The sequence below is a fragment of the Brachycentrus maculatus genome, unplaced genomic scaffold (genome assembly GCF_059751285.1).
Source record: "Brachycentrus maculatus isolate JH-2025_06_01 unplaced genomic scaffold, ASM5975128v1 h1tg000619l, whole genome shotgun sequence".
In the NCBI taxonomy this organism is placed as follows: domain Eukaryota; kingdom Metazoa; phylum Arthropoda; class Insecta; order Trichoptera; family Brachycentridae; genus Brachycentrus; species Brachycentrus maculatus.
Window position 1 is genome coordinate 1 of NW_028281357.1, and position 16,977 is coordinate 16,977.

The 16,977-nt window shown below is 40.9% G+C and overlaps 1 protein-coding gene across 1 annotated transcript; it reads left to right on the top strand.

Annotated features, from left to right (window-relative positions):
- Positions 1-5: 5 nt before the first annotated feature.
- LOC148301036 (septin-interacting protein 1-like) lies at positions 6-13,799 on the top strand (the record flags this gene model as incomplete). The annotated part of the gene is made up of 10 exons (XM_088273894.1): positions 6-80; positions 634-744; positions 2,241-2,428; positions 5,432-5,615; positions 7,068-7,271; positions 9,338-9,561; positions 10,099-10,295; positions 11,189-11,407; positions 11,814-11,977; positions 12,385-13,799. Coding segments are annotated over 10 exons (1,980 nt in total), but the record flags the coding sequence as incomplete, so codon positions are not given.
- Between the last annotated feature and the right edge of the window lie 3,178 nt (positions 13,800-16,977).

Here is a 16,977-nt window from a genome sequence, read left to right on the forward strand (position 1 = left end):
CGCCGCCCGCGCAGATAGCCGGCGGGGTTGGGAACTGGGAGAGGCACACTAAAGGGATCGGGGCCAAGCTACTCCTACAGGTACTCCTATTTATATTTGGGTTCTTTCAAATATTAATTTGGTATGTATATTCGATACACCTCCGCGGTGTGATGGTCAGCACGCACAGCTACCATACTGGAGGTTCCGGGTTCGATTCCCAGGGGAGGGTCAAATAAATATAAGTGATTTTTCAATCTAATATTTATTCAATACTGGACTGGTTCCTGAAGCGGAGGGCTGATCACCTTTCCTTCATGTGTTAGCAGTCAAGGTAACACTGCGTTTATATGATACAGTGCCCTGTGCACCATTGTGGCGCGGATAAGGGTTTGAAGGAGAAGATATTCAATAATGGGTAGAATAGTAATGTTCACATAAATAATATTCACATAAATGTATTAAGTGATCACTTAAGCCAGCCAAATGCCAGGTCGTACCCCTGGCATGTTCCGACTTCCATAATATAAAAACCATTTCATCTCAAGTTGAGACACCTATAATATTGGTTAAAATTTAGTCAAATTACTGTTTCTTGTAAAAGTCGTATGCCAATATAAAATGTTTGTATGAAACGGTTGATTGTTTTTTCAGATGGGGTACCAGCCCGGTAAAGGACTGGGCAAGTCTCTGCAGGGGATGTCCGCTCCGATAACGGCCAGTTTGAGAAAAGGGCGGGGCGCTATCGGAGCCTATGGACCAGAGGTATTTATGTTTTTATTATTATTATTATTTTTTAATTAAAAAAGAGTATTTGTGTTATATACTTAAATTTCATACTTTTTCTGTGAGCCTAGGCGGCTCATTGTTAGAAATAGGTATCAAATTGAGAAAGAGTGGGTTCTAACTGAGAAACTTTGACTCAAGAGTCCGCGACACTAACCACAGGACCATAATCCGACACATGTTAGGTTTCATTTTCCGCAATTGCAGACCATTTAATTGTGTAATATTTTTTCAAACATTCCTCATTCCAGCAATGCGAAAATGAGTGCAAACATAAGATTTATCTCATTGTGTAACGGGGATGATTTTATACAATGCAGTACCCTAAGCACGATTGTATGCAGATAAAGGTACAGAGGAAAAGAAGAGATGTATTATGCAAAGTGAGAGTTGCATTATTTTTTGCCTGTATAATGTACAAGGTTTACGTTACATCCTAAAGGATATCAGTTTTTCTCCTTCATCTTTGGTGCTAAAACTGGGAGAGATAAAAGTTTATTAACAAAAAAATATAAAGTGTTAATAAAAAAAATTGCTTGAAGAGTGTCAAAAAAAGTATAATGGAATCGTAAACATTCATCAATTTGTAATTTATGTTTTACTCAGTAAATACCACTATTTCTTAAAATCCATTGTGACACGTGTTTCGATGAATTCCGCCTCATTTTCAAACATTATTTCAAATACGGTGTTTGTAAATCCCCCTTCCACCTATTGTCTATGTTCCGACAGATAAGAAATAAAAAAAAAAAATAATAAAAACTAGATAAATATATGAAAATAAGAAACAGCTCCTACCCCCTCTTCAACCTTCAACGTCCCAAGGACCCGACTCTTAAATCTAGAATTAGCTTCACATATGGTGTTTGAAAATGATGCGGAATGCATTGAAACACGTGTCACAATAGATTTGGAGAAATAGTGCTATTCAATAGGTAAAACTTAAATCAATAAAGGATAGATTTCACCACAAAGTGACTGCAGAGTCAATTAATGAAATTTCTCAAATTGCTTTATTGTTCAAATTGCCTCAGACGAATGTGTGGAAAATCATTGTATGACAGAATTAAAAACAAAGATATAAGAAAGGAATGTAAGGCTGAACGAGAAATAATTGAAAAGATTAGGAAGAGTTCTTTGCGGTGGTATGGACATGTGGAGCGAATGGATAACGAGAGAATGACTAAGAAAATATATGTGGTAAATGTGAGAGGGAAAACAGAACGAGGACGACCGAAAAACACTCGGCACGATCAGATCAATCAGAACCTAAAATCTAGCGGTGTTAAAAGTCTGCGTAATCGGAGGGCATGTATGACTAGATGTATGGATGTGAAGGAGGCGAGGAGTGTATGTCAGGACAGAAGAGTGTGGCGTTCCATCCTGTGGAGAAACGGCATGATGGTAGTAGTAGTAGCTTTATTGTTAATGCAGCGGTAAGTGGCAAGTTTGGCAAGTAAACGTGGGTGTTGCAGGTGAAGATGAAGAAAGGCAAGGAGGCGGTGGAGGTCGGCGGGGAGGCGGGGGGGAAGGGCAGGAGCGGGGAGGGCGAGGAGAAGTCCCACCAGTGGAAGAAGTCGCAGAAGCAGCGCTACTTCTACCGCGACGCCGTGGACGTCATACAGGAGGGCCGGCCGGTGTCCTCCACGCACACCCAACATAGGTATAGTATTTATTGTAACTGCAGACAGTTGGTAGAATTCCATATTGAATTGTTGGGTAATATATCCAAAATAAAACAAGGTTTTTGTATGAGATATGCATAAATAAATGTAGAATTCAATCCAACAAAAACCTTGTTTTATTTTGGATATATTACCCAACAGTACAGGTATAGTAATCTAATTAACCTTTAGACGCTCATGCGGCGCGTGCAATAACGGTGGCGCCCTGCCCAACCATTTTTGTGAAATATTCCCGTGACTTGCTACCTACGAGTAGCTTTTATAAATCTCTGAAATTAGTCGTCCTGTTTAGGTTAAATAAAAAGCATTGTCAAAATAAAAGATTATTTATAATTTACAAAGCTTTATTTGTAATTTTTCACATTGAAATGTGAAAAATTACGAATAAAGCCTAGTAAATTATAAACATCTTGTCCGCCTCCGTAGTGTAATGGTCAGCACGCTCGGCTACCGTTCTGGAGGTCCCGGGTTGGATTCCCAGAAGGGGTCAAATAAATATAAGTGATTTTTCACTGTAAAATTTATTCAATATTACCCTGGACTGGTACCTGAAGCGGAGGGCTGATCACCTTTCCTTCATGTGTAAACGATCAAGATGACACTGCGTTTATATGAAGCAGTGCCCTATGCACCATTAGGGTGTGGATAAGGGTTTTTTTTAAATTATAAATTATAAACAATCTACATTTTGATAGCGCTTTTTATTTTTTTTTTACATAATTACACATTGAAGTTAAACAATAAAAACATAAAAAAATTAAAATACTCAATCTTAACCGATTACTAAAGCGATTATAACCGTCCAGTTTAGAAGACGACGAAAAAGTGACCATAGTGTAGATTGTGTGCTTTATTAAGAGGACCGTAATAAAGCAGCTTTGTTTTATTACAGTCTGCCTAATAAAATACAACGCATTTCTCTTGAGAGTCAACCTTGTAATGCAGGTATAAACACTAATATTACACATCTCCCAAGAGTCAACCTTGTAATGCAGGCATAAACACTAATATTACACATCTCCCAAGAGTCAACCTTGTAATGCAGGCATAAACACTAATATTACACATCTCCCAAGAGTCAACCTTGTAATGCAGGTATAAACACTAATATTACACATCTCCCAAGAGTCAACCTTGTAATGCAGGTATAAACACTAATATTATACATCTCCCAAGAGTCAACCTTGTAATGCAGGTATAAACACTAATATTACACATCTCCCAAGAGTCAACCTTGTAATGCAGGTATAAACACTAATATTATACATCTCCCAAGAGTCAACCTTGTAATGCAGGTATAAACACTAATATTACACATCTCCCAAGAGTCAACCTTGTAATGCAGGTATAAACACTAATATTACACATCTCCCAAGAGTCAACCTTGTAATGCAGGTATAAACACTAATATTATACATCTCCCAAGAGTCAACCTTGTAATGCAGGTATAAACACTAATATTACACATCTCCCAAGAGTCAACCTTGTAATGCAGGTATAAACACTAATATTATACATCTCCCAAGAGTCAACCTTGTAATGCAGGTATAAACACTAATATTACACATCTCCCAAGAGTCAACCTTGTAATGCAGGTATAAACACTAATATTATACATCTCCCAAGAGTCAACCTTGTAATGCAGGTATAAACACTAATATTACACATCTCCCAAGAGTCAACCTTGTAATGCAGGTATAAACACTAATATTACACATCTCCCAAGAGTCAACCTTGTAATGCAGGTATAAACACTAATATTACACATCTCCCAAGAGTCAACCTTGTAATGCAGGCATAAACACTAATATTACACATCTCCCAAGAGTCAACCTTGTAATGCAGGTATAAACACTAATATTACACATCTCCCAAGAGTCAACCTTGTAATGCAGGTATAAACACTAATATTACACATCTCCCAAGAGTCAACCTTGTAATGCAGGCATAAACACTAATATTACACATCTCCCAAGAGTCAACCTTGTAATGCAGGCATAAACACTAATATTAAGCATCATGACTAAAATATTTATCAGGACCAAAAATAAAATGATGTATCAGTATCTCAAAGACATTATTTACGTTAGCTAATATTCATATTTTGAATACTATTGTCATAAATCGGTGAAATGCATCACAATCGTCGGTCCTGTATGGGACCGGTGGGCATTGAACAACGCAAATCCGCACTCCCGTAAAGGACCACTGGGCGACTAAAGGTTAATAGACATTATTTTTTGACACCTTAACATAGATGAGGATGACCTCCAGCACGGTAGCCAAACGCGCTGACCACTACACTACGGAGGTGGATGTAATATATACGGATATATAATGATGAGAGAGTAAAGGGAGTAATTTAATCAATTAGCCTTTCCGGGAGTACAATAATTGATGTCCGACTTTCTCTAGGGAGTGAGTGGGTTATTTTTACATGAAAAAAATATCACAAAATCTATGTATTATGAAGAAAGAAATTATGCAAAAATATTAAAAAAATAAAACTCACCATCTCTAGGTTTTATTTTATAACAAAATTACATACAAAAAATAAAACTCACCATCTCTAGGTTTTATTTTATAACAAAATTACATACAAAAAATAAAACTCACCATCTCTAGGTTTTATTTTATAACAAAATTACATACAAAAAATAAAACTCACCATCTCTAGGTTTTATTTTATAACAAAATTACATACAAAAAATAAAACTCACCATCTCTAGGTTTTATTTTATAACAAAATTACATACAAAAAATAAAACTCACCATCTCTAGGTTTTATTTTATAACAAAATTACATACAAAATATCCACAGATATCATTGCTATTCAAGTTACATCATGCCAACTGACAGACAGATGTCGATGTTCATTAACGTCAATACTCATTTGAGGAAAATTCGCACCGACATTCATTTACGCCCATACTCACAGAAAGGTTAAAAATATTTTGAATGTGTTATGTATTGTTTGCAGTGCGGCGTTGGCGCGCGTGCCCGTGATAGACATGCGCGGGCCGGAGAAACGCGTGCTGAGCGGGTACCACGCGCTGCGCGCGGCGGCGCCACGCTACGAGGACGTGCCCCGCCGAGAGTGTCCGCACCTCGCTCTGCCCGAACTGCTGCACAACCTCAACCTGCTGGTCAACATGTGCGAGCAGGTAATCTCCACTCATCACATCACTCCTCCATTACTTCTTCTGTTCGTGTCGTGAAGGTCCAAATCCTGGATTATATTCGCATAATTGAGACCCGCCTAAAAATATGATTTTCTTACTGTATGGGCGATTATCCACTACCCGGAATTCGACCGTTCGGCGACAAATGACGCAAAATGAAAGCGAATACGACAGTTTAGCGTGATCAAATTTACGTGCAACGTGTTCACGCACTGATCCGAAAAAATATGGACAAAAGCACATACAAATCCAAGCCAATCGTCGTTTTAAAATGCTAACTGACGTGCCGGACGGTAACATTTCGTGTAATTCCGTGTAGTGGACAAACGCCCTAAGTCTTCTTAGGTTCCCCAATTGACTGTCTGTTCCCTTTTGTATACTGACGAACAACTGATAACAAAACTGTGGAAGGTATTATCTGAGTATGGGAGTAAACAATAAACTTGTACAAGGCATTGCAGCCTTGTACGAGGGCTCATTTTCATCCTGGTTTAATATCTCTAAAGGTGTTAAACATGGATGTGTAATGTCACCGTTTGATCTGTACATGGATAATTGCATGAAAAAACTGAAAGGTTGCAGGTAGTATGAACAATGTCTGTTGCCTTTTGTATGCTGACGATGCTGTTCTTCTTGCCAATAGCAGAGAAGACCTGCAGGTGTTGGTGACAAAAGTGTAAAATGTGTGCAAGGAAAGTGATTTGCTAATGAATTGTTTGCAAATCCAAAGGTATGGTCTTTGAAAGAGATGAATGTAGATCTGAAAGTATTGGTAAATGGGGAAATTATGGAAAACAGGTTGATGATTTCATATATTTTGAAAGATCGAAAAAGATATAGAAAGGAGAGGGAATTCTGAGAACAGGGTGAATGGTGCACTGAAACCAGTTATGTCCGCATCCATAGTGTAATGGTCAGCAAGCTTGGCTACTGCACTGGAGGTCCCGAGTTAGATTCCAAAGGAAAGGGTCAAATAAATATACCGATTTTTTCACTCTAATATTTATTCAATATTACCCTGGACTGGTACCTGAAGCGGAGGGCTGATCACCTTTCCTCCTTTGAAAATAACACTGCGTTTATATGATGCAGTGCCCTATGCACCATTGGATGCGGATGAGGGTTTGAAGGTGAAGAAAGAAGAAGAAATCAATTATAGCAAATAAAAGCCTAACATTGAAAGCTAAATATAGAAATGGATCTTCCTCGAAAGATAGCTAGAAGAAGACCAAAAAATTCATGGATGTTGCAAATAGAAAACATGGTTCGAAGACATGGTCTAGGTGACGTTGTCCATGACAGGAGGGCCTACAACTTGAGGACGAGGAGAGCTGACCCCAGCAGTCTACAAAGATGATAAGTTGGGATGGAACCAGGAAGAAGAAGAAGTGAAAGGTAAATATAGAATAAAATAGAATTTTTTCCCTCTTCTAGGACATCATAGAATGTTCCGGCGAGGGTCAGACGGCGGAGGACCGCCAGGTGGTGCTGGAGAGGGACCGGCGCGCGCTGCAGGAGTCCCTGAGGGAGGGGGAGCAGGAGATCAGCATGATGGAGGACATCCTGGGCCAGGTGGAGCTGCTGCAGAAGCCGGACCTGTCTCTGGACGACGCGTACAAAGTGTTCAGCACCTTGCAGGTGGGTGGCGGTGGCCATAAGTCCCCAAGCAAATTGAATTGTAATCATAATGCAGTAATGCCAGAGGTCCAGGGTTCGATTCCCAGGGGGGAGGGTCAAAATAAATAATAAGGTATTTTTAATTGTAAAAGAAAAACACTTGTTTTTTACCACTTGAGTTTATTTTATTACAACGACTAGTTTTGGAAGCTATGCTTCCATCTTCAGGTCTAAATATAATATAAATATAGTTTATATTTAGACCTGAAGATGGAAGCATAGCTTCCGAAACTAGTCGTTATAATAAAATAAAATCAAGTGATAAAAAACAAGTGTTTTTCTTTTATAATTTCATCATGTCTTACCACAAAGTGAGTGCCAAAACAATAATTAAAAATGTATTTTTACATTTTGAAATCTCAACATATCTATCCCTTTGTCTTTTGAAGAAAACCTTTCAACAAGGGATATTCGGATCACCGTCTCATTTTGATTAAAAGGTACTAATGTCCGCCTCCGTAGTGTAATGGTCAGCATGCTCCGTTACTATTCTGGAGGTCCCCAGTTCGATTCATAAAGGGTAAATAAAGTCATCAACCCCTCATGTCTCTTCTTCCAACCCCGAGGATTCCGGCGCCCCGGAAGGCCGCTGACGACCATTCACCGACTATACTCAGCGGAACATCGAGACGCCGGACTGACCTGGAAGGAAGCCAAGGAGATGGCGCGTGACAGAGTGACTTGGAGACGACTCCTGTTGGCCATATGCTCCACCTAGGGAGCGAACATGGAAGAAGAAATAAAGTGATTTATTCACTGTAATATTTATTCCTGGACTGATCATTAATACATGAGAAAATACACAGTACCAGATCCGGAGGGCTGATCACCTTTTCTTATGTATTAATGATCAAGATAACACTGCAATTATATGATGCAGTGCCCTATGCACCATTGGGGTGTAAATAAGGGTTGAAGAAGAAGACAAATACGGTAGTAGAATGCAGCAGAAGTGTTTTATCTTCAAACCTGTAGATGGAAGCATCTGTAGCTTCGAAAAATTTTTGTAACAATATATGTAATACTCAAGTGGTAAAAACGAGTGTTTCATTTATAATTTAGAAATATATGTATCAGGGATTTTTCACATAATCTTTTGTTAAACTGTCCGGGAGTATGGTCGTACATGGTCATCCAAACAAAACTTTCCCCAAAAAAGTATGGGCGTACAGTATGAACAGCTGCCCAAACCAAACCAAAACGCATAACCAAAGCCCGGTTACATTTATTTCTAAAATGGCACTTGTACTGCCATCTGTGGTTCTATTAAAACACTAAAACCTTACTACAGATTATTTTTCTGTTTTACCCATCACATTTTACTTAAAACAACGTTTGTACTCTCATCGTAAAGACGTAGTCAAAGAAAACTCGTGAAATAAAACATGGATAATTTTGATATATCTAGCTTAGACATGACACTTTTGGCGACGGCGATACAATGTCATAGAATGCTGTAGAGTGCCATGTATAAGCTAGACAAAATCTGGACAGACCGGGGTGTGAGTAACAACACCAAGATAAAGCTTGTCGGGAGCTTGGTCCACTACATTTTTCTTTATGCTGCTGAAACATGGACCATAAAAGCAGCAGAAAGGAGAAAAATTGACGCATTCGAAATGTGGTGTTGGAGGCGCATGCTACGAATTCCATGGACAGCTAGAATATCTGTAGACGATGGATTCTCCAGTTCTTTGGACACGTTGTGCGTGGCAACGAGGATAGCCTGGAACGAGTGGTTATGATCGGTAGTCTGGAGGGGAGGGAGAGGAAGATCCCTCACATAATGGAGCGATCAAATTAAGGCAGCTGCAGGCACCTCGGTGGTCGGAGCGCTACGTGCAGCGCAGTCAAGGGATAACTGGAGAAGAGTCATTGCTTCCACAAGGGTCACGACCCTCAGTAATGAGGAATAAGAAGGAGAAAAAGAGGGAGAATTTTATTGTTTTATTTATAATTGAATCGTGTCTCACATGAAGTGAATGCCGAGATAGTAAATAAGCTGAGCTAACCTTCTTTGCTTGCAGAGGGCCTACCCCGTGGAGTACTCGTGCCTGGGGCTGGGCAGCAGCGCGGTGAGCGGGCCGGCGCTGGGCGCGCTGCTGGGGGGCGCGCTGGCGGCGTGGCAGCCGCTGCGCGAGCCGGGGGCGCCGCTGCCGCTGCTGGCGCTCTGGGCCCCGCTGCTCTCCGCGCAGGCGCTGCAGGAGCTCTTCTGGCAGCCCTGGCTCACCCAGATAATCGCCGCCGCTCAGTGAGACTCCTTTATTCTTATGCATTCAACTCCAAATGGAGCAAAGTACAGTGGAACCTTTCATAACGAGTAATTTGCATAACAACCATAACTAGGGACATTTTGCATAACCAGTTTCAGAGAAAGGGCAAGTCACTTTTTCACGACGTTCACTTGTGAATGTGTCTAAACAAAAAATTATTATTTTTTAATTGATGTTTTACTTAGTAAATACCACTATTTCTTAAAATCTACTGTGACATGTGTTTCGATGCATTCCGCATCATTTTCAAACACCGCAAAAATGTTTTATGCTATATAAATATATATAAATGAATTATGCTCGTCATCAGGGGTTCCACTGTACATGATTTTCACAAAAAAATATATATATTTTTAATAAATACCTCGCATTTACATTTTCCCTTCATTTAGGTTTTTTTCTTCAGTCCCTTAAAAAACATAAAATAGGGGTTTCACTGTATTTTTAAACATTTGTTAAAGTATAGCGGTAGGGCATCCTTTGTGCATTTGCAATAGTGCGGTTTCTGTTGTCAGGGAGTGGGAGGTGCGCTCGCCGGGCCCCATGCTGGCGCTGGTCCAGGCGTGGCGCGAGGTGGCCCCCGAGGCCGAGCGCGGAGCCCTGCTGCGGCGCGCGCTTCTGCCACGCCTGGCCGCCGCCGCTGCCGCCTGGGACCCCACCGTGGACACGCTGCCCCTGCACCACTGGGTGCTGCCCTGGCACCTCTACGCAGGTACACGCACACTCACTCACCTATGCCCGATACTAATATAAATAACTACCTCAGGTTTCCGGGAGGTTAGGTTGTTCTGTCATCCGATCGATAGAACCAATCTGCCGGTGGGAACGCCAATTGGGAGGGCGGTATCCCTGCTCAACCGTACCTCTTTTTTCACATCGGTGAAGGTGCCTTTAACCTGTTAACCCCGGGGAGTTTACTTTTTAATTACGGAACATAATGAAAACACAACTGGCGCAAACTCTTTCACTAGGACGTGTCAGTACGTCACGCCCGGTGGACGTAATTTCATATATTTAATTTATGCTTAAAATAAATGAAAAGACTATGATATATTTAGTTTTTCATTTATTTATATATAAATCACAAAGGAAAATACAAAATTACAAACAAATGGAAAATAAAAAAAATTTCATTAATTGATTCGGCAGTCACTTTGTGGTTAAATCTATCCATTTTTAATTAATGTTTTACTCAGTAAATACCACTATTTCTTAAAATCCACTGTGACACGTGTTTCGATGCATTTTACGGTATTTGAAAATGATGCGGAATGCATCAAAACACGTGTCACAGTGGATTTTAAGAAATAGTGGTATTTACTAAGTAAAATATTAATTAAAAATAAATGGAAAATAATTTATGTCGAGACATGTATGGATGACTAATTACCTTTGTTGTTTGAAAAGGTAACAGGTTCCGTCCATTCCAGGGCGCAACATATATTTCAAGGACGTATTCATATGTCCTACCTGTACTGGATATTGTTAATGTTTGACGTATTTATACGTCCTGTTCAGTTAACAGGTTAAGAGGAAAATACTACTTCATAATATGTCATAATGTACAAATGATAGTAGTATGTACGTGTGTGTGTGTGTGTGCAGAGGAGCTGCTGGAGGAGAGTGTGTACCCGGGTCTGCGCGCGCAGCTGGGGCGCGCGCTGCAGGCGTGGCACCCGGCCGACGGCTCGGCGCGCGCTCTGCTGCGGCCCTGGCTGGCGCCCTGGGCCGCGGCGCTGCCCGCCTTTGCCGCGCTGCATATCACGCCCAAGCTGGAGGCCGCCATGCGCGCCATGTCCGTGGAGCCCGACGCGGCCCCCCAGGGTGAGTCCCTAACTCGTACTGCTGGTAGAGAGCGGAAAGCGCTTACAAGCGTTCTATTTGCTTACTTTCGGTATAGGGCGAGAGACGTTAAAAAAACATTGTACAGATTGGAATTGGGTAAGCGGTTACCCGCAAACAATATGTTAAGAATAAAATTCATACTCACGGTTTATGTAGAATATGAATATATATTATTAAATTCTAACCTTTTTATAAAATACATTATAACGTCCAATTTGTTTAGAAAAACGATGTGATTTGTAAGTTTGGTTTGTAAAACGTCTAGTTTTGAAGTGTAATCGTTCATTGTATAGATTGTATATTATAATAACATGTAACAGTTCATTTGTATAGATTTTGAAAATTTTACTTGTGTGGTCACCCGGTAATGTGTGATGCCTTGCAGAGAGCTGGGGCTGGTGCGCCAGCTGGCAGGAGCTGTTGGGGCCGCGCGCGCTGGCGGCGGCCGCGGGGCGCGCCCTGCTGCCGCGCTGGCTGCAGGCCCTCGCCGCCTGGCTCAACCGGCGCCCCCCGCACTCCCATCTCATCCGCCACTACAGCGCCTGGAAGGTGAGTCTCCCTCTCTCTATCTCTCTCCCCCACACGCACACAACCAACCATTCCACAGTTGGATATTTCTTTTTCATACAAGATAAAAATAGTGAAGGACAGAAAGTGTCCCTATTTTGGGCAGTCTGAAACAGCTCCTCGACGCTCTGTACTCCTGTCCACTCGTGTATATTATGGAGCCAGGAGATGCGCCTTTTTCCGACACATCTTCAACCCTCCATCATACCTTTGATTATCAGTAGCAGTAGCTTGTACCTTTATCCTCTAAGCGCATATCCCAAATCATACAATTATTCACCGAGAGGAGAAGGTTGAGCTTTAGAGCTTCTGTAGTGAATCTCTGCGAGTATTCCGTGATCAGTTCCTTGTCTTCATGATACAATTATTTATGTTTATTTCATTTGCAGAGCTTGTTCTCGAGCGAGCTACACCGCGAGGTGGAGTTCTCCGAGACTTTCCGCAAGGCGCTGGACATGATGAACCGCTCGTTGGAGCCGGGCGGGGTGGGGGGTGCGGGGGGCGCGCCGCCCCCGCCGCGCGCGCCGGCCCCCGCGCCGGGCCCCGCGCCCCCGCCGCGCGCGCCCGAGCAGTGCGCGCCCGCGCTCACCTTCTCGGAGCTGGTGGCGGCGCGCTGCGCGGAGCGGGGCGTGGCGCTGGTGCCCACGCAGCGCACGCGTGAGGGCCGCCCCGTGCTGCGCGTGGGCGCCGCGCTGCACTGCTACGTGCTGCGCAACGTGCTCATGTACTCCGCCGACCTCGGCAGAACCTTCCAGCCCATCTCGCTGGACTCCCTCATCCAACTGGCGTCGGGACAGTCCTAGCAGTTCGCGCAAGGGGTTAGACGATTGATAGCGTTAATTCCGTGAAGGGGAGTCCATCAATGAACAGAATCGAACTAGGCACCTTTAGCAGGGTTGCCCGATGCGCTAATCACTACGCCCAAGTAGATGGATGATTTCCTTAGTGTGCTGAGTTTATCATCGGCATTGGGACAGTCCTAGCAGTTCGTGTGCGTGGTTAGACGATTGATAGCATTAATTTCGCAAATTGATAGAGTCCATCAGTTCTGCACTTTGGGTAATGGTCCGATATAAATGAATATTTGTATGGAATCCAACTTGGGACCGTTGCCCAATGCGCTAAACACTACGCTCAAGTAGATGGGTGATTTCCATAGCGTGCAATGAATTTACATACTATAAACTAATTTTTGTAAACATTCAAATTAATTTTTCATGGGACGAATTCCCAATGGCAAAATCTTGTTTAAATTTCTCGTGATTTCACATATCCGGAGTTTGGATTTCCGGGGTTCTACTGTACCACAATTTCATTGAATTATGAGTGAAAATTCTTGGCAAAAGCACTCGCTACATGGGTTATTCATAAATGGTTTTACTGGTTGCCCTGGGGTCGCAGACATTTGTGAGCACTGCAGATTAATATGAAATTTGTGTAAATATATTTTTATTTTATAAAAACGTATTGAAGTATTGTAATCTTTGATGAATTTAATAGATTTATATTATCCACTGACACTTCGTGATGGAATTGCATTTTTAATTTATTATTAGATTAAAACCAATATTTTTAGCTTTTCCACTTTTTTATTTGAAAACCAGTCTGATGATGTCGGTAACGACGAAACCCGGTCGCTGGTCAAATAAAAAAGTGGAAAAGCTAAAAATATTGGTTTTAATCTAATAATAAAAAATTTGATGAATTTAATATGGTAAATGTGTATACTTATTTCAATCCCTATCTATGTTGAGATGTCAAAAATGTTTTAATATTTCATATTGAAAACCAAATATATACTAGATGGGCATTCAATAAAAACATTTTTGAAGAAAAACTGAAATTTTTTATTTATTTAAGCTTTACAATAAAAAATTCATTATTTCATTATCGAAAGTAAAAAAAAAACTATTTTTTTTCCAAATAAAAGCTTCATTAAAATTTATGAAAGGTTTTTTTTAAATTAAAAAAAAAAACAAAATGTAGTTGCTTTAGGCAATTCTCCTTTCCTATTATGTTCAAGGATTTATAGTATATTTAGTTTATATGTCTTAAATATGATAGTGGATGTGTATAGATTTCCAAGATTATGGTTTTTGAAAGAGAAGAATGCAGATCTGAATGTGAAATATTGGTAAACGGAGAGATTTTGGAACAGGTGGATGATTTCGTGTATTTGGGTAGTATGTTTTCTAGGGATGGAAAGATTGATAAAGACATAGAAAGGAGAGTGAATGCTGGGAACAAAGTGAATGGTGCACTGAAATCAGTTATAGCAAATAAAAACCTATCAGCGGAAGCTAAACTTACCAGTTGCACTACCGTGCACAACGGAGTCCTGGTACCAACTCTAATGTATGGAAGTGAAACATGGAGTTGGCAAAAGAAGGATGAAAGTAGACTGAATGTAGTCGAAATGCGATCTCTCAGAAGAATGTGCGACAAAACGATGTATGATAGATGTGCGAATAGTGAAATAAGGAAGGAATGCAAAGCTGAGATAAGCATTATCGACAAAATTAAGAAAGGTGTGTTGAGATGGTTTGGACACGTAGAACGAATGAGTGAGGAAAGAACGGTAAAAAAAATTTATAAGGCGAATGTTAGCGGGAAAAGAAGCAGAGGAATACCGAGAAAAACATGGCACGATCAGGTATGCCAAATACATGAAAGTGGTCAGGTTAGGAGTCGTAACAATCGGCGGGTATGTATGAGGAGATGCATGAACGTGGAAGAGGCGAAGAATGTTTGCAAGGACAGAGTGGGGTGGCGCTCTATTCTCTCTGCCTACCCCTGCGGGGAAGCGGCGTGATGTTTAGTTAGTTAGTTAGATGTGTATAGTCCATAGTAAATTAATAAGGCTGATCCCTAAAAACAATACCATAGACACAATGGATTAAATATCTTATATCAATCAAGATTTGTCTCATAGCTCATTCATTTGTTTTATTTGTCTCGTCATATTTTCTAAATAAGGCACCACTAAATCTGATAGATCTTTATGCCCTATTGAATCGTAAATTTTTGTCAACTGCATACCTCTTCTTTGGCACATTCTGTTCCAATTTAAATCCTTCTTTTTCAAAAATTGGACATACTCACACTAAATGAGCAACATCTTGCGATGACGTCTCATCACATTCACAAGTAGAGTTTTGTCTAGTTTTAAAACGGAAGAGGTATTCTCGAAATGCTCCATGACCTGTAAAAATTTGAGGCAATGCATAGTCAAAGGATTAAAACATCATACATAAAAGCATGATCTATCATTATATAATTATAATTCTCCCGGAGTCTAACCGAACTTGCCACTGTTGTAAGGGGTGACGTTCTAGACCAATGATACTAAACCTTTTTTTTCCTCGGGCCGCATACATATATTTGTAAAGCTACGCGGGCCGCAACACTATACTGGTATGACAAAAAATATCATGAAACCCACCACCCCCGTTTTTTTGGAAAACCATTTGAAATTTATAAAAATATTACCAAAACAGAATAATAATAGCGCGCATATTTGTCTGTCAAATGTTTGTTTTTTGGGAATAAATCTAGCGTGTGCAGTAGCAACACTCTTATACCAGATCTGATGTTGACTCGACAACGACCATCCTCTTCCCGCAGGTTGAGTATGGCTGTTCTAGACAGCCCCGTTGTACCAGCCAAGCTGGGTACGGACGGAGGTGACTAGAAGCGAGCCGGGAAGAACAAAGCACTAGACCGACAAATCAATCTCAATAGCTCTGAAAAGGGCATTCCGAAACGTTTCGAAGCGGTTCAGGCTGGCTGAGAAACGAAACAAGTTTCGGCAGTAAACACAGAACTGATTTAATGTACTAAAGTGGGCTCTATATATACCCGACCGCTGTGCGTGCATCCCCGACAGTGGGAATGTCCGACCAATCAGCGGCCGAGGGAAAGAGACAGCCATATCGCTGTCCCTTTCTTAAGTGCACCCTAGGGGCTACGGTCGTATACCGTGTCGGGTGCATGCATATACAGACATAATAATATCATATACATACATTTCATCACTAGTAATCTTACACTAGTTACAGTTGTCAATAATTCTACATACTAACATCTAGTTACATTGTTGTATACATAACCCTTATCCGAACCCAATGGTGCACAGGGCACTGCGTCATATAAACACAGTGTTATCTTGATCGTTTACACATGAAGGAAAGGTGAACAGCCCTCCGCTTCAGGTACCAGTCCAGGGTAACATTGAATAAATATTACAGTGAAAAAATCACTTATATTTATTTTACCCCCCTTGGGAATCGAACCCGGGACCTCCAGAACGGTAGCCGAGCGTGCTGACCATTACACTACGGAGGCGGGCAAGACTGCCTAAAAACTGACATAAACACGATATATAAAGATTACATAGAGTCAACATAGAACAACATATAGGAAAGGACCAAGAGCCGCACAAAATAGTAACATAAATACACAAAAGCCCTTTTCAGGGCCGCGGCCCAACGGGCAGCCATCTCGCCCGCCGGGCGCCTAGAAGTCCTTTTCTGGGCCGCTACACAGGGTGTGCGATCTGTCCGTAACAGGCGGGGTAATCAATAGCCCGCAACTTAATTTTCTTAAACGCGGGTAACATTTAAGTTTTTCTTCTAAATTAATACTGTATATGGCTTTGAAAAATAAGTTATTGAAAGGAGTTAAAAAAAAATTTAAAATATTTTTTTAATATTTATTCTAAAAAAATCCTTGTAATATTTTTTACAAAATAATATGCTTGTAGACATGTCTGGCTCCTCGTGCAGCCGAACGCGTACTGAATTGTATATTTGAGAGTACACCCTTAAATATTATCCCCACCAAATGGTGCATAGGGCACTGCAGTTTTAATTGATTGTCAATTACTTGACGGCAAGATGACCAGTTTTGCGCTTCAGGTATCAGTCCAGGGTGATATTCGATCAATATTATAATGAAAAATAAAATGTTTATTTCGCCCCCTT